General features: G+C 39.1%; 1 protein-coding gene across 9 annotated transcripts in view; it reads right to left on the bottom strand.

Annotated features, from left to right (window-relative positions):
• USP15 (ubiquitin specific peptidase 15) overlaps positions 1 to 26718 on the bottom strand; it is a 144513-nt gene that overhangs the window by 30399 nt on the left and 87396 nt on the right. For 4 of the 9 annotated variants that reach the window (XM_024205082.3, XM_024205086.2, XM_024205084.2 and 1 more), the window contains 2 exons: positions 22071 to 22154; positions 16751 to 16895 (listed from right to left, as the gene is read on the bottom strand). In XM_024205082.3, the coding sequence (XP_024060850.1) occupies positions 16751 to 16895; positions 22071 to 22154 (229 nt within the window). Of the gene's footprint in view, positions 1 to 8701; positions 8825 to 9565; positions 9731 to 14773; positions 15453 to 16750; positions 16896 to 22070; positions 22155 to 26718 lie in introns of those variants that run through there. The other 5 variants (XM_029910820.1, XM_024205092.2, XM_024205083.3 and 2 more) reach the window with 5 other exon arrangements.

Here is a 26718-nt window from a genome sequence, read left to right as displayed (position 1 = left end):
AAGGCTAAAGGCCCTGAACCTGAACTGGCATTCCCAGAGCAGACCCATAAGCTTTTGAAAAGCTTCAAAAATAGACTCCAACAAGAAACTGCTGAACTTGAATTAATATGCAAATTAGACACTATCAATTTAGGCTTGAACAGAGACTGGGAATGGCTGAGCCATTACACACATTGAATCTATTTCCCCATGTTAAGTATTCTCACACCTCTTGTCAAACTGTCTGTAATGGGCTATCTTGATTATCACTACAAAAGTTTTTTCTCTTAATTAATTAGCCTCTTAGAGTTGGTAAGACAACTCCCACCTTTTCATGTTCTCTGTATGTGTATATATATCTCCTCACTATATGTTCCATTCTATGCATCCGATGAAGTGGGCTGTAGCCCACGAAAGCTTATGCTCAAATAAATTTGTTAGTCTCTAAGGTGCCACAAGTACTCCTGTTCTTTTTGTGGATACAGACTAACACGGCTGCTACTCTGATACCCAACACATGTAATGGTATTATACCAAGCCTAGTTGCTACAGTGGCAGTTGTCATTACTGGCACTACCATGAGGGATGGCTTTTGAAAAGTTTCACCGGCAGAATACAGTATACACTTCAAATGCCCCAAGAACAAGCCATAATAGAGATTAAATATTGTGTTTCAAAGTTGAGAGTCTAACTTCCACCAACCATGGGAAAAGACACTGTTTACAAGTATTTACTACAGCTTGTTTAAGAACTTGGAAGACTAAAACTGGCTTCTCCTGGCCGAAGCATCAAGGTTACAGGAGTGATAAGAAAATATGATTATTTACGTGGATGGACATGTCAAAATATCAAATACTAGTACAGTAACAGCAATGGACTGATATTCTATCTTTTCCTGACAGAGCCAATAAAATTCAAACCTAAAGACAATTTCTCATCTAACAACATTCAGTGAAAAGTGAAGTGACCTTTCTCAGTAATTCTCAGTGGGTCGTTAGATCAGCTTCCTTAAATTTTGAGAGAGACTAAATATTTTTATGAAAATGTTTCTCTCTTGAAGAGATTATAGACAGAGTTAAATCAGCAGGACTTCAGACGTCAAATTCAGATGTGTACTGCAGATAATTAGGAGGAAGCCTACCATCCACTTGTCCCATTTGACCTGATGAGAAGATTATGCACTGGGGAACATTTCTGCTTGGGGCCTCCCAAATATCTGTGAGGGCCCAGTAGCGAGGTTGAAGCAGATGGGGGTGGTTGTCTGTGCTTATAGCCCCTGCTTCCCTTCTTAAACAGGTCCTGGCATAGCCAAGACCCGGACTGGTTGTTGAGGTCTGAAGTGCTTCCTTGAAGGTACTGGGACATAGAGGCCCATCCATCTGCTCTGAGAAGAGGGAAACTCCCTCCAACCGAAGGTCCAGAAGGGACTGTTGAACCTCCAGTGGTAGGCCTGAGGACTGGCACCAAGAGCACCTTTGCATGACTACTGCTGATGCAATAGCTCTGGCAGCTGCATCCACGGTGTCAAGGGCAGGGAAGCCCTAGCTATAGCTTTCCCTTCCTCCACCAGAGCGGAGAATTTCTGTTTGGACTCCTGGGGCAGCGAGTCCTTAAGTTTTGAAATGGATCCCAGACGTTAAAGTCATACCTCCTTAGCAACGTCTGCTGGTTGGAGATGCGGAGGGGTAAATCGCAAGTAGAATAAACCTTTCTACCAAAAAGGTCTAGTTTCTTTGAGTCCTTCGCCTTGGGGGTCACACCTTGCAGCCCCTGCCTGTCTCTTTCATTGGCTGCAGAGACCACAAAGAGACCCAGGAGGGGGATGGGAATGGTGGGAACAAGTACTTCTTCTCTGCCCTCTGAAGTGGAGGGCAGAGAGGATGGCATCTGCTATAAGGTTTTGATTGAACCGATACTGGTCTCGTTGAGGGGTAGGGCCACCCTCGACGGGGCCACTCCAGCGAAGATGTTGACCAGGCTGTGGGAGGAGTCTTTCAGTATCTCCAATTCCAGCCCTAGGTTTGAGGCCACTCTCTTCAATAGATCCTGGTCAGCTTTGAAGTCATCCAGAGGTGTCGAGCCACCCATCCCTGACACTACCTTCTCTCAGGAGGAGGAGGTCTGCACTGGCAGGGAGCCCTCCGCCTCTTCTTCTGCACTGACCAGATCCTGCAGTTCCAGGTCTTGAGTATCTGTACCGGGCTCAGTACTGATTTCCAGGTTGGATGCTGGTCGGTGTGACAGAGGAGCCCTTCCCTCGGACACCACCGAGCAGAGTAGTGGTTTCCGTTAACAAAAGGCCAATTCAAGACTCTCAACCTGGGACATCTTAATATCTTTAAAGTCATCAGCAAAGTCAGTTACAGCAGAAGAATTACTAAAAAAAAGCATTGATTAAGGAAATAGTAACGAAAATTAGAACACTGAGCTTTTTTTGGTTAGGAACTCTGGCATACAGGACAGACTCCAAGATTTAATACGAGTTAGTCCAAAACTAGGTGTTTTAAGCTAACAATACTGCTGAATACATATTGCTGCTCCTGAAAGGGAAAACGGGTCATGATAGTGCAAATAACATGATGCTCACTTAAATTCTGTAGCTCTTGATGTCAACAGGCCCAAAGCTTATTGCAGCATCACAGGACAAACAAACCAACCCAAACAAACCCAAAAGCAAAATCTTTCAGCAAGGTTTACCTGTCTACACGGAGCTTTGGCAAATAAATAATCACACAGAATTTTATTTACCAATCCTGTGTTTCTTTAGAGGACTCAGTCCCAAGGATACAAGTAATCTGCCACCGTTGATACTCCCAAAATACCAAGTGTCATAGAAGAATCAAAGATTACTGTTTATCCCATGTTAATATCTCCACACCTCCAGAGGGGGGAAAAAACTTCTATGGAGAGCTACACGATTTTTTTTTTTTTTTTACACCTAGAAGAACCAAAGATTCTTCAGTCATTAACTGCTCAAAGCCAAGAAATAGTTAATACATGACTATGGCTAATGCATCTTTTTGCTCCTGAATGATAGAACTGGTAGCCTACCTGGACATTGGAGCCACAAATATTGAAGACATTTCTTACAGTCAGTGGCAGCAGATAGCTAATGGTAGAAGAGGCTCAGCCCTTCCAAATGTGAGCCCTGCTGCCCACCTGTACAGTCCAGATCAGCAGGCATAGCTCTGCCTCCTGTGGTGCCAGAGCCAGCTTGGCATTGAGCTGCCTGACTGCCCAGCAGCAGGACAAACCAGGAGAGTCCCCAGAGCACTGCAGCGGGACGAGATGAATCTGTGGGGCCCCATAGTGATGCTGCAGGCAGAGTCCATCTTGAGCACAACCAGTATGCAGCAAGCCAGCCCCATCCCTGGTACAGTTGCAATGACTCCGTCCCTGTGAGTGGAGCTGGGGTTAGTGCCAGCGAGGGAGAGAGGGATGGAGGAAGTGAGACGGAGGTGGAAGGGGACTGCAGAAGATGGAACCAGACACAGGCAGCTGTGGCCATTGGCATTGTTGTCCTCCCCACCCCGCCCCTTGGACCTCCACAATCCCCTTACCACAGAACCCCAAATAACTCTCTCCCCCACAGACTCCTACCCAACCCCCAAATAACCCATCTCCCCAGCCCCTGCTTAAACCCACCATCAATCCCCCTGATATCTCATCTCCAAACACAACCAACCTCTTTGCACCCTCAAAATAAACCCAAACCCCACAGAACCTCCTCCTGCCACAGCCCCCCACTGATCTCACCTCTCCACCATACCAACTCCCATCTCCCCAAATAAACCTACCCCATCGCACAACTCCCCAAATGCACCCATAAAGCATCACCCTGCCAACCCTCACCATCCCAAGTCCTATTTCCCAACAAACCCACCTCTTAAAACCTCCTCTATAGTCCCCCCCATCCCTCAAACCACTTCCCTGTCACAACCTCCCTCTTCTCCCCTGCTGCCCATCCATACTTACTCCCGCAGTGCCCTTCTGCTGTCCTCCCAACACCAAAATCCATATACCTTATAAATCACCCCAAATACCTCCAAGTCCTGGCTTCACCCGCCCCTCTCCCTTTAACTGCTCTAGTTCCCTATGGCTCATCTAGAAACCTCCCCTCCCCCAATCCCTTGACCTCTGGTATTAGCATCTTTTCTTCACTTTGGAGTGTTATGTGGGGCTGGTGACCATCCCTCCCCCATCTTGTTGGGGAGGTCAGATGGCTAGTCCCCCATCATTCGGAGCCTGCCACAGCAAGTCTGCAAGCAGCAAGAGCCAATGAACCAGAGCATGGAGCCGGGTCCAACAGGAGCTACTGCTGCTGGATGAGTGCATGGTTGGCTCATTTTCCTTCCACCATGGGCTCTTCCCTCCAGGTTGGGACAGAAACTGCAACACCTCCCCACCCCAGAGAGCAGGATCTGACAGTTTTACTCAGCCTCCCCAAAGAATATTTTCACCAGCGGTCTATGTTTACACCACTTGACTAGGAAATGAAATTGGTATATATACACACACTAATACAACTTAAACACTGTCAAGGCTTGCAGGTTTAAAATGCAACCTTTTGGTATCTGTTTATAAGTCAATACCCAAAGAAGGGAAGAGAAAAGATAGGAAACTTTCCAAACAAATTTACCAATGCTTTTTTCCTCCTTAAAAAGTAACCAGGCAACTATTGTATGAGCACCACTGATCTCAGAAAAGTTTGATAAGGAAACATCTCAGTTTCAAATTTTCAAGGGATAAAAGAAAAAATACCTCAAAAGTAATTTTCTCTTATCAGTGAATTGGTCAGAGCGCATAGATTCCACTGTGTAAGATCCTTAAAGCATTTGTGATTTAGTCTATTTTAGGTTACCCCTTGGGATTTTTCATCAACAAACCTCAACCTGACACAATAGATTTGTACTACCACTATTCTGTTGTCATACTAGAAATGCAATATATTGGTGACTACTAAAACAAATTTATTATGAAATTAGGGCATATGCCTGGGGTTGTTGCCCAAGTGTCACATACTTCACCTATGGTAAAAAAGTAGTTCTCTACATCAACTTTCAGAGCAAGTTTCTATTGCAACTGTGTGGCAATGCCATATATATTTCTTTATAAGGTGCACTATCAAATACATGCAGCATTTACTAGTACTTTGTTTTTTTAAATAAATATCTTGGCAAAGTTACCTGGGATCGTGAGTAATTCATGTAACTGAACCCTCAATTTGTCAGGCAGTATAATCTTATGATAAAAATCAACTTGTGAATATTCAGTGCCATATCACCAATTGCCTTCAAATCCTTCTGTTCATGGGCGGTCACCCTATTAATTCATACAATTAAACTGGAATTTTCCCCAGTACCTGGAAAATAGCCGAAGCAATCCCCTTCAAAAACAAAGTTGTTTTTTTGTAATGTGGAATTTTAATCACTTCTTTTTAGTGCAGTTGCTCCACAATGCTCAATTCTCAAGGTGGCCAAATATGCTCAATACTTTAGTAAATCAGTAACGAGAACAGGAAAGAAAACAAGCTTAATTTTTTAATTACTTGGTGTGACTAGTTTAATATCTTTGCTAACGTGAACAAAATGTATAGTTTTCTAAAACCTCAATAAAAAAAAGTGATTCCCCCTTGTTAATCATGATCTCTAAATGACTAGTTTTAAATTTAGGCAAATCCAGATCAGATACATTAGCTGAAGAGGATTAACACAAACTAACAAAAAATAATCCTGTTTCCATCAGTCTATTCCAATGCAATTTTGTGATGAAGCTGTCTAGCTATGAGCAAAAAAGCATTTCTCTTGGGACTCAAAATTGAAGTACGAAACTGTTTTTTTAAGGTTAAGTCCAGTTTGCTTACTAGCCATGAGCAACCATTCTTCTTTTATACACTAGCATAAGAAGCAATCCAGCAGTTAAGCCATATTCAAGTATAGTATTTTTTATTCCAGTTCTGCACCCAAAGGTTGCACAAGACCAGAGGAAAACAACTTCCTATGAAATCTACAAAATGCAATTTTTGCAATTCAGATTCACCAATCTTTCTTGCCTTTTCTCTTGTGAAGTCAGGTAGACAAAGCAGTCAAAGATTGTTACTTGTACTTGTTCAGCTTTTCTTCATGTGTCCTAGTCAAAGCATTTCTAGAAAATAAAGGTAAAGAAGCAAACTTTCTGGATGTCTCACCTTTTGTACAGTTACAGGTACAGTAATGGATCTTCACAAAAATGAATTTACAGATGAGAAATATTTCTGACATCAGGCAAACCTCAACAGTTTTAAAAATTCAGTTCAGAAGTTTATCTGAACATTTTGGGTGATTAAGATTCTAAAGGCAGAACCCAATGCTCACTTATTATTTTGCATTAAGAAATCAAGAAATGTGTCTGGTTGAGACATGACATTCTTCCTCAGCAAGAATGAGTGAATGGGTGAGATAATTTGCCTTGGTGTTTTTTCAACATAAGACTGCTTTGGTGGCAAAGACAGGAGTTCTAGGTTTGGGGAAACCAAACAAACGTACATTACAGTCATCTCTTGATCCTCTGCATTGTGATCAATAATGCATCTAGTCATAGGTAGAAGTCTATCTGGTTGACTGAAATGTTATAGTGGAAGGTTATCAACACTACTACCACTTGCTGGCTTTGGACATGACACCAGCATTTTTAGGAAGTAGGTTAAATAAAATGCAAGAGTCCTCATCTGTTTCTGCAGCTTCAGCTAGGAGAGGTTTGTCCTGGAAGCAAGGGTCTAAAAGAGCAACTAACAATTTTTGAAGTTTGGAGACTTGAATGTGTTTTTCATGACAGAATATGGTGCTAAAGGTGGATTACTGGGAAATACAGAGCACATTTCTGAAGTCTATGGCAGACAACCACACCTGTTGATGCAACCAGAGATACTGGAATGAGCAGATATTTAGGACTCTGACACCACTTGTCTTTCATCTAGCTAAAGACAGGATGGTAGATTTGGAATGTCAAAGGGTTTGATTGTGCAGACAGAGCTGAACATGGAGTGTGGTCAACAAAACTAAAAGGATAACAAATTAAAGTTTCAATCTTTATATTATTTGGACTTGTGCCAATGTTTGTTATTACTAAGTGATTTTACCACTTAATATAAAATTTTGTTTTGGAATGCTGTAGATGCAAGTCACTCAGTTTTCCTGGATTTGCTGAAACAAAATATTTATTGATTGAAATGCATTTGTTTTAATTGTAGAATGCTATTAGCATTTCCACAATTCCCTTTTCACAGAAAAATCTTGGAAACTTGTGTCTGCCGGAGATTTTACTTTTTAAATTATGCCTACTCTTTTTTGACAAACCATTTGTTGTGCCTTTTTTTTTTTTTTGGTTTGATGGGATGGGCCTACACTGAATTCAAATTGAAAGAAGGAATGAAGTATCTCTCCACAATCAATCCAAGTAAGTAGAAGATGACAAGAAAGACCTGGGATTTCTCAGGGGTTTTTGTTAATTAGTTTTGTTTTAGTATTTCAGAACCAATAATTGACAAATTCTTGCAGGATCCAACTTAAGAGTTTGTAGATAGTAGTGAATAAGGAAGTGTTATTTACCCCTTCACATAACACAGGAAACAGGTGTCACTCAATGAAATTAACAGGCAGCAGGTTTAAAACAAAAAACATAAGGAAATACTTCTTCACACAAAACAGTCAACCTGTGGAACTCGTTGCCATGGGATGTTGTGAAGGCCAAAAGTATAACTGGGTTAAAAAAGAATTAGATAAGTTCATGGAGGATGGGTCCTTCAATGGCAATTAGCCAAGATGGTCAAGGATGCAACCCCATGCTCTTGATGTTCCTAAACCTTTGACTGCCAGATGCTGGGACTGTATGACAGGGGACAGGTCACTCAATAATTGCCCTGTTCTGTTCATTCCCTTTGAGGCATCTGGCATGGGCCACTGTCAGAAGACAAGATACTAGGCTAGATGGATCATTGATCTGATCCAGTACAGCCCCTCTTATGTTCTTAGTTCTGGTTTAACTGAAGAATCAGTAAACATATTTACACATATTGACTATTAACCTATATCTTTAACTTTATGTGCATAGGACTGGAAGGAATCTCCTGGATCATCTAGTCCAGTACCCTGCTGCAGGCAACGTTGTCATATATTCCCATTCATAAATGTATCCAGTTCCATCTTAAAACTACTTTGGTTGTTTACCCTCAACTACTCGTTTTTTGGAGGCTTTTCTAGAACCTCACTCCTCTGATGGTTAGAAACCACCTTATTCCCAGCCTAAATTTATTCATGACCAGTTCATAACCATTTTTTCTTGTGCCAACATTTAGCTTAAATAGCTTCCCCCCCCTCCCTGGTGTTTACCTCTCTGATGTACAGAGTAATTATCAGGGATCCTAGTTTTCAGTCATTAAAAACCCCAACATTCTCCAATAACCTCCCCCGCCCCCAAATCTGCATTTTTCCACAATTAAAATGAAACGCTGAACTTTACTTTCCCTAGCCACAATATATATAGGTATCAGTTGAACACAAGTTTTATTGCTATATTTAAAATCTTTAAGCAAGTAACTTCAAAGCCTACCAGTGCCAACCATTATAATGAAATAAAATATAATTGCAATGTATATTTCTTACATATACCAAATACTTCTATATTATATTTTCAGATTATTTCACAAAAATAAAGTGAAAACTGCTTTTATATAAACATTACTCACTTTATGAGTTAGTCCTGGTTGTTAAAATAGAGTTGCAGCATTCCAGCCACATTTTCGTCTTTCAGACATTGGTGCTGAGCACGGAAAAGAACCCCAAGTTGGCTGAAACTTCGTTCCGTCAGCTGAATATACAGTCAAGTTGGAGGAGAGCCACTGCATGTTTCATCAGGTTGGGAACGCGATCTTCAACAGCCATACATCAGTAAATGGGATCCTCAACGTTTCCAAACACGTCTTTGGCAATCCCTAAATACACTAGCCATTCCATGTTGCATTCTTCAGACAGCTTTAATTGTGATTTCAGTTTCATAATCTGTAGAAGCAGCAACTATCTGTTTAGGATCCAGTGCATGAACATCATGGAGAAAATCAATTGCTGGTTGTTTATTTTTTAAGTTGTACTGTCTCAGCAGCATTTTGAGCAGCTGCAGATCCATTCGCATTATCACTTGATGATGTAAGATGCTCCAGCCATGAAATTAAGTCGGTTGTTTGTCGATGATCACGGCAATCGAGTTTCCTTTCAGGTCATTGAGAAGGTGCTATATGTTCTCTTCAAAGAGAGTTGGTAAATAACAGGAATACAATTGATCTGATTTGGGAATGGCATTACCTCTCAACATGCTTGCTCAAAAAATCTCGGACAACAGGTAAATCAATTTTATGCAGAGGAATGTCTTTTATACACATTCGAACAAAAACTGAAAGTGACAGTTTCATGCTGTTCTTTGACAGTTGTAAAATGCTAGAATGATCCAGTCACAGTGCAGTTTCTTTACTGTCATCAATGGCCCTGCTGTTTCAGCCTCTTGCTTTAGTTTATTTTCATTCAGTTTATGTTTAGTGCTTTCCATGTGTTCTAAAATTGTCTGCATTCAAACGATCTACAGCCTTGTTGCATCCAGTACAGAACAGCACATTACCATCAACGTGAAATTTGTCCTTACCAAACTCAGTGACATGGTCTTTAGGGGTGATTTTTAAAGTTGTCAGCATCTTTTCAGAACTTTAATTATTCATGTCTGGAGGCTGAAGTGAAATTTGAGATGCATTAAAACACAAATCCCTAAACGCCGTTGAGTAACCTGTATTCGCCGAAGCAGTTTATTGGTGTATATTTAGCTATGTAAATTTAACATAATCAAAAATCAACTACAAGAGGGGGAGGTTGTGCAAATTGAATAAGTGACACCGGTACTTTCAGTAAAATTTAGTTAATATAGGTTTTTATTTTTTCACAAACTGTTAAATCTAAAGATTCTCTGTAAAAATGCAAATTCCGTGTTTTTCTGTGGTGAAAGGATCTCTAGGATCCCTGGTAATCATATCACCCTCTTAGCTTAAACCAAACTCTTTTAGTCTTCTCTCATATAGGCTTTCCAGTTCTTCTGGTCATCCTAGTAGCCCTTCTCTGCACCTGTTCCAGTCTGAATTCATTTTTCTTGAACATGGTGATCAGAATTGCACACACTATTCCAAATGAGGTCTTACCGATGCCTTGTACAGTGGCATTAATACTTCCCTACCTCTACTGGAAATACCTCATCTGACACATCCTAGTATTGCATTTACCTTTTCCACAGCCATTTTACATTGGTGACTCAGTCTTCCTACGGTTCATGTCTTTCTCCTCCATTGCTTTCAAGTAATGAGCCTCAGTTTATAGCTGAAATTCTTGTTATTAGGCTTAAGTACTGTTAAATTTAATCCAATTTATTTGACTCCATGCCTCAAGGTCATCCAATTCTTCCTGTATAATATTCCAATCCTCCTCTGTATTGACGATGCTTCCCAGCTTTGCATCATCGGCACACTCCATTGGCACACTCCTACTTTTTGGGCCAAGGTTACTAATGAAAATATTAAACAAGATCTGTTCCAGGACGGATACTTGAGGAACTCCACTAGTAACCCCACACCAGCCAGAGAATTCTCCTTACAGGAAAACCCATGTCTCCCTGTTAGCCACTTCCTTAACCACCGTACCATTTCGATCCTAAACCCCATATTCTCTAGTTTAACTAATAATTTCCCATGTTTTACCATATCAAGTGCTATACTGAAATTCAGACAGATTAGATTTACTGCATTTTCCCCTTAAATATACTTCTTATTCTTGCTCTTCTTCAGTCATATGGTACCACATCCAATTTGAGATATTTATTAAAAATGCTCACTACTGAACTTGCAATTTCATGTGCCATTTGTTTCAGTATTTTAGGATGGAGATTATCCAGCCCCGATTTGAGTGCATTAAGCTCTCTGAGTTTTGCTTCCACCTTGAATGTGGTAATTTCCATTTCTATTCACTCATTTCCATTAGGTATCCTGCCTTTGCCCCTATGTTCTACATTGTCATCCTTACTGAAAACTGATGTAAAGTATTCATTTAGTTTTTGGGACATAACCTAGATCATCATTAGTGTTGTTGTAGATTTTGCTTATTTTGGCTTATCAATTGGTTGTGGTCAACGGTGAAGAACAGTCAAACCAAACCAAATTAGTACCAAATCCAAATAAAGTCTTTTACTTGCTTCTTTGTAGACAATTAAGTGGGGATAATATTTCCTCTTTGGCTCCCTAAGGGAAAAATCCAGTCCCAATACATAATGCTACTCAGAGTATTCACAAAATCCAACTCCTTAAAGCAAGATTTCTCACAGATGTGATATGAACTAGACACATCATGCATAATAGATCCCTCCCAATTTGCCTGGTAAGAAGCAATGCCTACATGAAAGACTATGTATTCTGAGGGAACACTCACTCTCAGATTAAATCACAAAAATTCTAAACAAGAGTCACATTAGAATTCTCTAAATCAGTAGGGAAACCTTCCCTCCAAGCACGCACTTTCCAATCACTTTGATTAAACATATGAACAGAACTTTTAGGGGAAGGCTTTATCTACAGTCTCTCGGCTACCGATCCAGTTAAGCAATAGTAGTTAACTGAACTGATACTCAAAAGAAATAAATAAGATCTCCCTTTTCTCTCCCTGTTTGCAATTGTAGGGTTGTCTGGGAGTTTTTTAAAACATCCTCCCCAAACATGTGAAATTTAAAATCTGCTGTTGTCTTCTATTTAGTAGTCTTACCACAAGTCACTAGGGTGTTCTTAGAGCTCTGAGAAGAAGAACAAGGTTCTCAATCTTGCCTTCAGGGTTACTGCTCTGAACAGAGATCTGTCAGTGTGGCCATTAACTGATGGCCTGGAGCAACTCTGAAGCATATAAGTAACGGTAGCAGTACCGCAATCCCTCTACAATAACTTTGCACCCCCCCCAGGACACCTTTTTTTGGAGAAGACCCCTACAATTACAATACCATGACATTTCAGATTTAAATACCTGAAATCATGAAATTTACTATTTTTAAAATCCTATGCACGTGAAATTGACCAAAACGGATTGTGAATTTGGTAGGGCCCTATTTATAACTTCCTCTGCTTTAAACAATTCCATTGGAGAAATGGACTAAGTAATCTTTATGCCAATCTTTCTTTAGTGTGGTCTTACTACTGATTTGTAAGACTGGCATATGAAAAAACATTTTAAAAAAAAGGGTTTTGCACTGCATGACACTGCACTATTGGCGTGATAACAGGCTAAAATTGTTGCAGCCTTCATTGAGAGACGGAAGATTGAAGTAGCAGAGTATTTCAAGAATAACTTCACTTATCTGCATTTTTGTTTACTTCACATTCAGCAGGACTCTTGGGAACTCATAAAAATAAATTATTTATGAAATTCAATTTCTGCCCATTGAGTTTCAAGTCAGAAGGAACTCTCTCCAAAAGTGTTCTATGCATCCTGACCTTTTACTGGTACATCAATTGTTATTTGTTAGATTTGTATTTTGTGAACTCAATAGCCCATGTTTTCTTATTGATATATTTCTTATTGAAATTAGAGTGCTGTTTACTATAGCCCTCTTTCTGGGATCCTTGTAGTATTTGATACATTTCAATTAAACAGGTCTATCATTAACTCTTTCAGTGCTGTGGCATTATCAGTAAACAAAGACAGAATTTAAAAAATCAAGTTAATCACTAATAAATACTGCATTTAAAACTTGCTACTGCTCTCTTGGGTCGCCATCTTCTTGGGGAATGTTTAAAGAGATTGTGACTGTAGCAGAAACTAACCTGTTTGAAAACTCTAGTTACAAATTCACACTATATTCAATACCTCCACAGGGCTGCATATGCTTTGACAAGTAGCTCATTTACATCCATAAGCAACCATGTGATTTTAAAAGATTATTAGGACTGAGGGTTTAAGGATTCAGTTTGCAAAGAAGAGGGAAAGAAAGTCCAAAATATAATCAACAACTATTTAGCTTTCATTTTTTGTATAGTCTATAGTAGAGTGCTTTTAGATCTACAGATAAAAAGGGCTATACGTATAAAGTAATATTTATACTGCATATTATATTATTCTCATTTTTTATTCTTAGTCTTTTTGCCTAAGATTGTGTATATGCCTAAAGTTACTGTATAGGAATGCTTTTATAAACATAAAAGATACAAACAAAATAAGTTTAAAAAGGAAACCATTTTAACTACTTATTTTCTTTTAATCTTTTATTTTTATAAAAACATTTCTATCCAATAACTTTAGGCATTACACAATAGCAAGAGACAGACTAAACCTTTCATACTGACTACCTCCTAATCAACACACTCATTCCCTACTTCCTAAAACAAAGCTAAATAGCTTTGTATCTTTCCAGAAAAATCAATCTCTGTCTACCGCTCAGTGTTGTTATAGTCTGAGACACACAAGGTGAAAGAGGTAATATCTTTTAATGGACCAACTTTGCTGGTGGAAGGGCAGAGCTTTCAAGCTACACAGTGCTCTTCTTCAGATCTGTCCTCATCAGATTATGATTCTTCTTTTACAAGAGTGGTTTTTGGGTTTTTTTTGTTTTTAAAGAGGGAGGAAAGTAGAAAGATATTGTATCTAAAAAGTTTCAAGAGAAAAACAAAAAAAGTAGGAGCAAAATCTATCCCTGTATTTTAAGTTTTCATTAGACGTGATCAGCAAAATAAATTTTCATATAGACTATTCTAGAATAATTTCATGGACAGATACTAGCACTTAAATAGTTAAAATGGGAGATACTGTTAAAGTAGGTAACAGGTGTAAGAGTGTAGACAAGTCTACACTACAAACTTAAATTGACCAGGTTAGGTCGACTTACAGCCATTGCTGTAATTAGTCTCTGAACCTGACAAGAATGACAGCCAACAGCCAATGTAAGCTGGTGTAAGTAACCCCCAGTGTCTACATGGACACTGTGTTGCCTTAACTACACCGACATAAACCCTTCTCGTGGAAATGGAATTATGATGTCAGTGTATTAAGGCACTTACATCAGCAAAAGCAAGGCTGTAGTGTAGACACTGACATAATTAGGTCGACGTAAGTTGCCTACATGGACCTAACACTATAGTGTAGACCAAGTCAATGTCTCAGCAGGGTTACAGTTTTACTACTATTTGGGCTTATTTGTACCACAAATCACAAAAAATACTAGTCTTGCTAAATTTTTATTACTTCTCACAGCTATAAGTAGATCAGCTCCAATTCCTTTGGCAGCTAATATATTCCCAAAGGTTCCTGACACATTAACCTATTCACTCAGAAAGAACAGGATAATTATATATACGGGAATAAAAGGTTAAAATAATCCAATAGATGTCAGTTCATTATCTGACTCTCAAGCCTGTATTCCCATGTTCAATCTTGTTCAGAAGAACAAAAATTCCTAAATTATTCCAGCTAAGTTGAAAGGCATCAATATCCTCAAGAGAAATTCACCAGAAGCTTTAATTGCCTGAGTAGACTCTAAAGCTAACCTTTCCCAGTGAAACAGTTCAACTCATGCCAACACCGTAACAAGAGGCCAAAATAAATGCTTTTGAGGCAACATAAAAGTGTTGTCTTCAATAAGAGGGCACCTAGGGGTAGTGCACTGTACCACCAGAAGGGAGATCGGGGTTATATTTCCTGTTAACTGATCTCTGGCCCAGTAGAGGGTGGAAGCACCATGAAAGCAACATGCTCACCTCCTGGGAGTGGAGGGGTGTGGCTCACAATGCTCAATCATTTTTCACATCTGATTATAATGAGGCATTGACAGGCTACGCAGAGTTCCATCTAGTTCTCCTCAGGAAGGATGGCTGCGAAGTAGGACTGAGGGAAAATCCTTGCGCTTCTTGCACAGGAACAAAGGAGTCCTCCACCCATCCCCCAAGAAAAGAAATAAACAAGTACTCAATAAGATCAAAGATACAGCTATCTTCTGATTAACACATACAATAGTATCTTGTAAGTCAGCGGAAGCAAACATATATCTTGTTTTACAAATTGATTCATAAAACAACTAAGTTACCTGAAAAACAAATTTGAATATCTGATTCTAGACCTACCAGATCAAAAATAGTCACTCCCAGATGCTCACATTAGATGTCTCATGAAATATGATAGGAAATGTCTGAAAAGGAAGGCTACTCTAATTCAATAGCCACTTTCCAGTCATCCAGACGAAACAAACATTTAGATTATACCGATTGGAAGCGCTGGAGGTAAGTGTAATAAGGTGTTTGGGTTTTTTTTGGCATGTATGGCAAAATTTCAGCTAGCTCCTAGTTTACTTAATTCTATCTAAGATTATTTTATGTTGATGTCATTGTTCTCTCCCCTCCTCTCCAGAATTTCAGGTGCAAGTGAGGTAAAAGTAATCCAAGTGGAGTGCTAACAGTGCAAGGAAATATCTAGGAAGGTACATATTTGGTGGGAGTAGAGAAAGAAGAATCACCTAGTCTGGGCATTTCTAAGTTTGTATAGGAACCGCACGCGCACAAAGGCACAAGCCCCACACACAGCAGCTCTTCCCCTCCATTTTAAAAGTTTCATAACTAGCTACCAAGTTTATTTTATTTATGAGAAGAGTAGCATAGTGGAGTCTGAGCAGAAAACTGAAGGTCAAATCACAAATCTGGAAATAACTCTCTGTGGCTTTGGGCAAGTCATTTAAACTCTGTCTCAGTTTTCTCATCTATAAGATTCAGATAACACAGCACCTGTTTAGCTCACAGTACTGTTGTCAGGATTATATGTAATATATTTCAGAAATGCAGAGAAATGCAGGGTTCTTTCTCCCCAGTAGGGCTGCTAGCCAAGAGGCCATTTGCAGATGTCTGGGAACCTGGCGGGGTTGGGGGGGAGGCAGCCAAGCAAATGGCTGGCGTCTCCTTGTGGCGGATGTTCAGTGCAGGTACTCCATAGGGAGGGCAGCCAGTGACCAGATAAATGGCCTGGTAAAGGACTTAAAAGGAGGTCCTGGATAAAGGAACAGAATGGGGGAGAGGGTTCGGGAACTCCAATGATCAGTACAGCAGGGAGCCAACCCCCTCTGTTCTCATAGCCTTCCTTAACCCTCTTACGAGGCTGGTGGATGGTAAGGTCCAAGCCATGGGTCAGCTGGGGGACCTGGATGGAAACAAAAGGGGGCTGGTGAAAGCCCCGGAAAACTGAATTGAATAAGCATGGATTAAACAAAGGGGGTCTGGTGAAAGCCCCGGAGAATTGATTTAAATAAGCATGGATTTGCCTGCACTGTACACTTTATCTGTCGGGTAGTCCCAGACATCTATATAATAAAGTTGTGGCCTGATTAAACCCATAACAAGTCTCCTGTCCTTCTTGCGGTATACCTAGACAATTAGAATTTGTATGTTTCCTTCTGCACCTCGTGCTTTTCACGAAGTACCAAGCAACAGAGGAGAGTGCAGAATCCTATTCAAGGGATCACTTGGGTTACTTAGGATCCTACTCAGGTTTCCCTTTGCAACTGGCTCCATGTGTAAAGCACAACATTAGGGGAAACAGTAGATATAAAAACTAAATTTCCCCACATAACAATCTGTGCTATTTTCTCAAATTTTATAGTGTTCTGCCAGTAACCAAGTGTCTCAATGCAAAATACAAAAATACTAATCTCCAAGTAATAAGCCAGGCTCACTTTACTCTGAAGCACCTACCTGAATTGCTGAGTTCATGAAACACGTATTTCCCAAGTTACTTAGGCCACAGAGGCCAGGCTGCTCATTGTGTCTTCCTGGCTCTGAATAATCATAGTTCTTATATGCAGTGTATGATGGGAGGCAATAGTTTGAATTTTTCACACTGTAAGAAAACAAAACATTTTTCACAATGTAGCCACATGACCTATAATGCTTTAATACACCCAGAATTTTTGGTAATTATCAAATAAGTTATCTAAAATTAAAAGTAACTATTGTTAACTAGTTATCTAGATATCTTCTTAGAAGCATTTAACTTTGCAACTTATCAATCTTAAATCTCAGTCAAAAAGAAAAGGAAGATCTCTTTCCCTGCAAGCAACCAAACATTTTCATGCACCGAAACAACCAAAACAGACTACTATTGTATCTCTCTACCCTTGATTTACAGGAGCAGCTTCACAGCTCACTCCATTCTTCATTGCTCCATCAAATTTAAAACACTCAGACTTTAGGCACCACCAGCAGCAATAAATCATCTCATGTATATCCTTTCTGCATTCTGCTACTGTAAGAGAGTGAGGACAGTAGAAACTGGAATGAAGAGTTGTGCTTTGGTTACAGGTGAGAGCTGAGATTTCCAAGGCCACCGTGACATCACTGGCTTGATGCATTAGAAATTCTATTTATAGTTTCACTGCTAGGACAGCACAATCCAGCATTCAAATGCGGGAAAAAGCCTGGAGTAATAAGGAAAACACAAAATGCCTTCTAGCAAGTACATTCCAACTTCATAAAGCTCTATCATGTACCTATCTAGTGAGACTATATTAAAACTAAAATGTTAGCTAAGTTAAGGGTAATTTATTACCATATGACAGAATACAAATACTAAATATAACCCCCCCCCCAATAAAATAAGCATATTTTAAAAAACTAGAAGGGTAAAAGAGCCCAGTAAAACAGCAAGTTTTATCTTACATATAGAATTTTTTTTTAAAAAAATCACGTAAAAGATTAAAATTCCTTAAGCTGTTTTTAGTTACTAATCATATGAAATATTTATGATAGCAACTTTGGATACGATTCAAGAGCATTTCTACAAACCTCAAATATTTCACATTAGAATAAACCTGAACAAGATTTTGAAGGTCATTTGCTAAGAAAAAACATGACAAGGAAAGAACATGCAGTGCAACAAATTAATCCTCAATCTTAAAAATACAAGTGGGTGACGGTGGTTTATGATGTACCCTGGACACTTTTCAATTTAAAGAATATCCCTTAAAACTTGTATTCAGTATACGCAATTTAAATGATTACAAGATGAACTCCCACTTTCAGTCCTCCTCCGTACATGTATCTATTTTAATTCAGCAGTTTTGCTGAGTTAATCTGAAAGTATTTCACTACTGATGAAGAAAACCAATTTTAAAACAGCCTGCTCTCTTGAACATTACAAAGAGAAAAAAATTAGAGAACCTCTCCTTCCTCAAAGACACACATGCAAGAATCAAGTATACCTCATATTTCAAAAAAAAGCTCTTCAGTCCCTTAGAGATAGACATTAAGGGAAAGCACCTTGCATCAATCTGAGGCATAATACATACACAGGGGTCATAATATTAACAGTATAAGTAGCATTAAAATAGCCAGAAATCTTCTAGGTGTAAATATCAGTCTTTGCACAGACTAAAACATATGCAATATTTTCTCTGGATTACATTATTTTGTAACTAATTTTTTATATTAAGATACAATTAATCAGATGAAGATAAATTGATACTGATTTTTTGTTTTAACATGAGAGTCACACAGAGGTGATAACATAGCCTTTTGTATTTTGTGGTACACACTACTGAAAATTTTATGGTAAATATAATATTCCTGTGGCAGTGTAAAATAAAATGGAAGTATTCCAAAAGATGAAATACACACAAATTCAGGTAAGCTGTCAATGCTGAGCTGTTGTGATGCATCTGTCCTAATTTATTTCTCCAAAGGGGAATCTATTTCTGGTCTCAATTCTGGCCCACAAAAGAGAGATATGTTCTAGTGGTTTGGAGACCTCTTCCCCCCCCCGCAGGTCAATTCTGCTCAGTGATCCCCATTTCCCCATGACGGGAGCGCTCCTGCGATTGGTGCAATGCCTGTGCTGCCTGATTTAATAAACAGTCTGGCAACAAGTGTGGTAAAGTCTTTTACAACCATTATTGCAGTCAATAACCTGCAGAAGACACTGGGAACCTGGTGAGAGTAAATCCCTTTACTTCTTGAGCTGAATGCTGTGTACACTTGGGAACCATGAAGTTTCTTGTGATGTGTACTTTGCCATATGAAGTTTCAACAGAATATAAGAATATAACTTCCATATTGAACTGGGTTTCCAGGAGAGGTTAGCTGAGACTCTGTGGGCTCACTAGCAGAGGGTTAACAATGGAGTGCCATCAAAAGGCACTAACCTGGTCTTCCACTCAAATGGAAGTACCATAGAATAATGCAAGGGCTGCAGCCCAGGTGAACCAGTTTTCCCAGTCTGGACTTCAGATGGGCTGTAACTAAGCAACAAATCACCTCAGGATGGACATGAAGTTGCTGAGGGAATAACCTCAGAGAGGAATCTGGATCTTCATAAAAGGACAAAGTTCCGCACTTAGAAGGCGCTCTCTCACTGACCGGAACAAAAAGGCAAGACTGGGCAGTAGAGATGAAGGAGAGGAGTATTCTGGGGCCCTGAAAGGACTGACCAACATTCATAGAGAGCTCTCAAAAAGGTAAGGACACTGCAGACAGGGTTTTGTTATTTTTATTATTTTTTCATAGATCTCTGTATTTCTTGTGCTGTGTCTATGAGTAAAGTGTGACTGATTTACAAATTCCTTTTCAAAGTCTGTGTCCCCCTTATTTTAACTGTCACAGTTTCCAGTGGATGAAATAGTAATCTAGAGCACCCACAGCTTTAATGGAACACTGAGGAACATGCAATTGCTACTGGGGAGGATCAGCACTAGTTTTGGGGCCTAGGCAGTTACATTGAAGAGTCCCATAGGTGTGTCTGTCTGTGTGTCTGTCTGTGTCTGTGTGTAGAAGCTCTGAGCTTGAAACAGTGACTGGACTCCGGGATTGAACCGTTGGTCCTATTACAGCAACATGATATGCATCCACAAAAGGGAGCTCAGCCAGGATTGTAAGGACATCTCTCCTTTTTCAGGTTTTAGTATCAAAATAGTAAAAGACTGGAGTATACTCTAATTAAGCCTAGAGCAGGATTAACAGCAAAATCAGCTCCACATTTCCATTTAGCCTTGCAACAATCATCTTCCCAATCCCATTCTTATGTATCTCAAATTTAACCTGAACAAGTTTCTATGGGTAAAACACTTCAGTTTCTACACCCATTGTCTCTTTGATACGTCTGCTGGGATTCTGAACAAAAGTGCCAGCACCCTGTAGACGCCTGACAAGTAAGGAAGTAGGAAGTGATCGTCGTCGACGATCCCTCGAAGTCAAGGATGATCTCTTTTAAAGGTTTTATTTTTCATGGGTCCTTTGGTGACTGAAGAGTCCGATTGTTGAGCCACAGGCTCATTGGCAGACATTGCAGGTGGTGCTGGAAGACAGGGTTGGGCCGAAATTGCTCCTTGACTGTTGTCTTTCCTTTCTTTTCTGGCGTTTTTCTGCGACCAGGGCAAGGCGATTTTCCTCAAAAGCGGATGTTCCCTTTCTGACAAGTCTTTGCCAGTTATCCCTATCCTGAACTGCTGTCTTCCAGTGTGCAGTGTCGATGCCACTTCTCTTTATGTTTATCTTGAGAGTATCTTTAAAGCGTTTCTTTTGGCCTCCTCGTTTCCTTTCTCTTTTGGCGAGCTGGGCATACAGCAGTTGTTTTGGTAAGCATATATCAAGCATGCGCACACAGTGCCCGCTCCACCTCAGCTGGTGCTGGATAATCAGGGCCTCAACACTGAAGATGTTGGCCTCTATGAGGACACTGACATTAGTGCGACGATCCTCCCACTTTATGTTGAGGATCTTCTGTAGAAAGCGCTGGTGCTGACAGTCCAGGTTTTTCAGGAGGTCACCCAAGTCTCACAGCCTTGGAGAGTTGGGATTACCACCGCTTTGTAAACTAACAGTTTACTATGTGTTCCGATGTTGTGATTGTTGAACACCCGTTGAGACAGTCTTCCAAAGGTAAAGCTGGCACGGCAAATTCTGTGCTGAAACTCGACATCTATGTCTGCCCTCTGTGAGAGACGGCTGACAAGATAGGCAAAGTATTCTACATTTTCCAGTTCTTCTTTGTTGATACAGATCTTCCATGCTGGGTCTGATGACTGGCCGGGGACTGTCTGGTGGAGAAGTTTTGTTTTGCCGATGCTCAGAGTTAGCCTTAGGCTTAGCCTTAAGCTTCAGAGAAGCAATTAAAGTCTGTTTGAAGATCCTCCTTTGAGTGTGCAACTACAGCACAATCATTTTACCGCAATCTCACCTTACCACCCTGGGTGACCCTATCAGGAGTACAGGACTCCAGACAGCATCGCTCTTAGGATCTTAAGTATACGCAAGCTTCTCTACCACATCAAGGTGGCAGCCCAAGGAAAAGAGGAAGTGATAGGAGACAATTTTAAAGAAAGATAAAAAGTCTGTCTTTTCACTGAGCATCTATTGTTACAATATCCAAACACAGCAATCCTTTTCACACAATGATCTCAGACTTCTAACACCAAGGCACAACAGTAGGTAGACAGACTATCAACGTTAATTCAAGGACTATAAATCAGTCTCACCTGACCATTATGTCTTCATATTGCAGTGGTCTCAAACCTGTGTGTGATGTTGTCCACTCTAATACAATCCACAGGGATTGGGGGAATAGTGGGGGTGGAGGAGGGAAGGACTGCCTCCCTTCACTTTAAATTTCCTTTAATTTATTAGTTTCTCTCAAATACAGCAGTACATTTTTTAAAATGTATTTAACATGATAAACTCTAAAGGAAGTCTTAAGATGCTTTCTTACAGCGCTCAATGTTCTTTTTAGTCTCTTATCTGTTGAACAGTGTGTGTGTTTATATATGTGTATATGTATACATGTACATATACACACACACACACACACACACCCCCAAGCATCTTTAACAGAGTTTCACTTCTTGATATCATGTTTATACAGCACCCGCACTAAGAAGTACTGACCAATAATAAAAGAATTACAACCAGAGCACTGTCAAAACAAAACTAATTCCCTAACTTAAAAAGTAAAAAAACAAGGTCATTTTCCAAATCATATTTGGGAGATTTCAATTAAATAAAAAAATTCTTAAGATATGTTGCTTACTTTCTGTTGTTGATGTTGTTATAATTATTTGATAGAGATGGAGAGATCTTTGGTAAAGTTGAAAAATTGGATGCACCTGGGGACCTTTAAAAATATGAAAATGTTAAATTAGATAAAAATGCTGAGATATTAAAATTAATCATGAAAAAGAAAAAGCTAACAGATGAACAATGTATGTAAATAAGTATGAAAAAATAAAGTTCTTATGAGCAGAGCACTAATTATTCAGGATAATGGTTTCCAGATTCAAAATGCATCTTTTTAAAATTAAAATAGATTATTTCATCACACTTCATGTCAAACTTTCATATCGCACCGGATATCACAAAAATTACTAAAATAAGCCAAAAATGGCCTACAGAAAAAGAATGCCAAAAAGTTAATCAGCCTATATGAAGGCAACAAAATAAAGCAGATGCATTTTTCTTCTAAAAATTGGAACATAAAACTTTGTATAGGCTTTATTAATTTCTAAATTTTAAAATGGCTTTTGAGATGAGATATGAAAGTGTCATTTGTAACTAAAATAAGAATACGTCTTAAAAAGATAAGTATTCCCAAATTAGTGTAAATTCAGCCATTTAAAAGCAACATTATACCACTTGTTAAGAGGTTCTCTTTTAACTGACTGATGGACATTAATAGAAATTGTTGGAGATGCAAAACATTAGAAAATATTTCGTTTACTCAACGCCAAGTCAAATCAGAGCATTATATTTTTTGCACTTTATCTAAGCTATACATCCTTTTAAAAACTATAAAGTTGGAGTTGTTGAATGTTTTCAATAAAGGAGACCCCATGAGTTGTAACAATTACATGTAATTATTATACAGCATATTCTTGCTGTTTTTCCTTGATTAAGCATATGGGCCCAACACAAAAACCACTGAAAACTATGGAAAAACCCTAATTGACTTAATTGGGCTTTGCCTCAAGCCTGGCTCCCAGGTGACCTAAGACTGTTTAGTACCATGGCATGCAAAAGTTAGGCAGAAGTAGTAACAAATATTACGTGTTCAGATGTTCTGTGCTTTCAAAAACAAAATGGTTCACAGCAGATATAGATTATGTTTCGAGAACTCTCCATGTGAGATTTGACACTTTCTTAAAAATATTTAATAAACAACTAGATTCTAATGCTTCCAAGCAATAAAAGCATAAGATATGGCCATTGGGAAAAGAAAATTACTCTGATTGTGAAAATCCCTTTGGCCTTCTGATATTATTATATACTCTTCTCAGGTTATAATTTAAATCACCCTCTCTTCTTTGGACCATAAGAACAGCCATGCTGGGTCAGACCAATGGTCCATCCAGCCCAGTATCGTCTGACAGAAGCCAGTGACAGATGCTTCAGAACAAATGAACAGAACAGGTCAATTCTGAGTTGTCCAGTACCAGATTCCTGTAGTCAGACGTTAAGGGACACCTGGAGCCTGGGGTTATGTCCCTGACCATATTGGCTTATAGTCATTGATAGATAAGTTCATGGAGGATAGGTCCAATTATTTTTTGAACCCACTTAGACTTTTGGCCTTCACAACATCACACAATACACAGTCAACCTGTGGAACTTGTTGCCACGGGAAGTTCTTCCTTATGTTTGTTTTAAAACTGCTATTAATTCCATTGGGCAACCCCTGGTCATGTGTTATGTGAAGGGATAAATAACACTTCCTTATTCACTTTCTCCATACCATTCATGATTTGACAGACCTCTCTCATATCTCCCCTTAGTCATCTTTTTTCTAATCTGAACAGTCTCAGTCTTTTTAATCTCTCCTCATATGGAAACTGTACCTTATCCCTAATCATTTTCATTGCCCTTCTCTGTACCTTTTCCAATTCTAATATATCTTTTTTGAGATAAGGTGACCAGAACTGCATGTAGTATTCAAGGTGGGGGCATACCATGCATTTATACAGCAGCATTATGATATTTTTGGTTTTATTATCTATCCCTTTCCTAATAGTTCCTAAGATTGTTAGCTTTTTTGACTGCTGCAGCACATTGAGCAGATATTTTCAGAGAACTATCCATGATAACACAAGATCTGTTTCTGAGTGATAATAGCTAATTTAGACCCTATCATTTTGTATATATAGTTGGGATTGTTTTCCAATGTGCATTATTTTGCACTTAACATTGAATTTCAACTGTCATTTTGTTACCAGTCTCCCAGTGTAGTGAGATCCCTTTGTAATTATTAACAGCTGCTTTGGATTTAACTATCTTGAGTATTTTTGTATTCTCTGCACATTTTGCCACTTCACCCCTTTTCCAGATAATTTATGAATATGTTAAACAGCACAGGTTTCAGTACAGATCTTTGGGTGACCCCACTATTTACCTCTCTTCATTGCATCACAAACAATAAATAAATAAACAGACTACATGCAGAGGAAAGTTATAAAATTTTATAAAGTCAACTTCTCATTGACTATTTAAGATCAAGTTAAATCAAAAGTGAAACTGTTTACACTCCAGTTTCTCGAGATCAAGTATTTTAAAGGGAACTTAAAGACAAAGTGAGCTGGAACAATTGATTGTTTATTTTCAATTAAATTTTCAAACAAAAATTTGTAATGTGTATGGCATTTGACCACATAAATACTATTTTGTTTTTAATAAAGAGAAGTAATCTGTTACAGCTAATATCTTCCAAATAGTCAAAGTAATCCCACTCAGTTTTACTATTAACGGGCTTTCCCCCTCCCCCCAAAGATAAATAGAATAAGTAAATTTTGATTCTAAATAAGGTAGCAATCAGAAAGTTTTTATATTTAGATGGAAAATGTTGTCCATATTCTAAATATCTATATAAAAACAAGCATTTGCTATGAAATAATGTGACAGCTGTGATAGACCCAGACCAGTTGGGAACAGCAGAGTAGCAGAAGGGAGATATACTGGCCACTGGATAAGTAGTTTTCTGTTCCCTGAGTGACCAGAGCAGGGGCTGCTCCAGGCTAATAGACCACCTGACTCCAGTTAACCTGCTAAGAGTCAGGTGAGGCAGTTAAGCACCTGACTCTAATTAAGGCCCCTCTGATGCTATAAAAGGGCTCACTCCAGTCAAGCCAGGGGGAGCCAGAGGGGAGGAAGTGTGTGAGAGGAACTGGGAGCAAGAGGTGTGCAAGAAGCTGAGAGTGAGTAGGCGTACTGCTGGAGGACTGAGAAGTACAAGCGTTATCAGACATCAGGAGGAAGGTCCGGTGGTGAGGACAAAGAAGGTGTTGGGAGGAGGCCATGGGGAAGTAGCCCAGGGAGTTGTAGGTGTCATGCAACTGTACCAGGAGGCACCATAGACAGCTGCAGTCCCCAGGGCCCTGGGCTGGAACCCGGAGTAGAGGGCAGGCCCGGGTTCCCCCCATACCTCCCAACTCCTGATCAAACACAGGAGGAATTGACCTGGACTATAGCTTCTACCAGAGGGGAAGGTCTCTGGACTGTTTCCTGACCCACAGGGTGAATCTGTGAAGCGAGCAAATCCGCCAATAAGCACAGGACCCACCAAGGTAGAGGAGGAGCTTTGTCACACGGCTTAATATGACACCTTAGTAAGTCGGTCTTACTGCTCTGCGGCAGGCAGCTAGCTGAAACATTCTTAGAGCTGTTTACATTCTTGCTGACACTGATAAGCTTGAGTACTAAGAAAAACAGAAGGCCATCATGGCACTTACAGCATTCAATACATAGCAAACTACTTTTTCACAAACACTGTAAAACAATAAGTGGAGAATGATTTCATTTTCACTTTTCAAAAAGGATATCAAACTAACAATAGAAAGTACAAAAAGATCAATCAAGACAGCAGACAAGAGTGTTCACAGGTCATTCTTATTTTTAATTTTCACTTTTTTAAATGAAAGGTCCTGTAGAAATGGCAAAACAGGTCTACTAACAAATATAGTAAGATGTCAAACATTTGCTGTGACAAAATATGTTAAGGATGACAGTGGTAAAAAAATTCAACTTCCCCATTTTAACTATAATAATATAGATTACAAGACTAAAGGCATTTTCTACATAGTGCAGTAATTTGAAAATATGGCACACAAGAAATTTTGACTGCATTGTTTTAAAGCATATGTTTGTAAATGTTTGACTAAAGAATATGCACTCAGACCCTGTAGCGATAAGTAGAGGGTTGAGAAAAAAAAGAAGGAAGTTGCTTTGGTTTTAAATCAGGGCATCTTTTAATGTGCTATAGTAACATCCACATTTTCTGTAAAACAGTATTATAGCAACTCCCTTAAAAGATACCTGACAATAGTCAAGGTCGTTTTATTTATTTATTTAAGTCAATGCAGCAATTCTTCGATACAAGAACAGAAAACCAATTATTAAACTTTATTCGTACTCAACTGAATTCTGACACTTTAGCTGTTACAGAATGAAATATTTACTATGGGTATATTCAAGAATATACTGAGCAATGTGAAATGGGTGGCATTATAATCTTTATTTTACAAAATAAAAGAGAATGCTATTCATTTCAACAACAAAAGGAAGTCATGTTGTCCTTACCTATATCCTCATGTCTGTGATATCTGTTTATTATTTGAGCTAGAAAGTAGCTCCGAATATTTTTATTTTTATATATATATATATATATATATATATATATATATATATATATATAT

Source organism: Terrapene carolina, unplaced genomic scaffold (genome assembly GCF_002925995.2).
Source record: "Terrapene carolina triunguis isolate 2854851 unplaced genomic scaffold, T_m_triunguis-2.0 Scaffold68, whole genome shotgun sequence".
Lineage (NCBI taxonomy): Eukaryota > Metazoa > Chordata > Testudines > Emydidae > Terrapene > Terrapene triunguis.
Note: the sequence above shows the minus strand (reverse complement) of the source record. Positions and strands in the feature narration are given on the sequence as shown.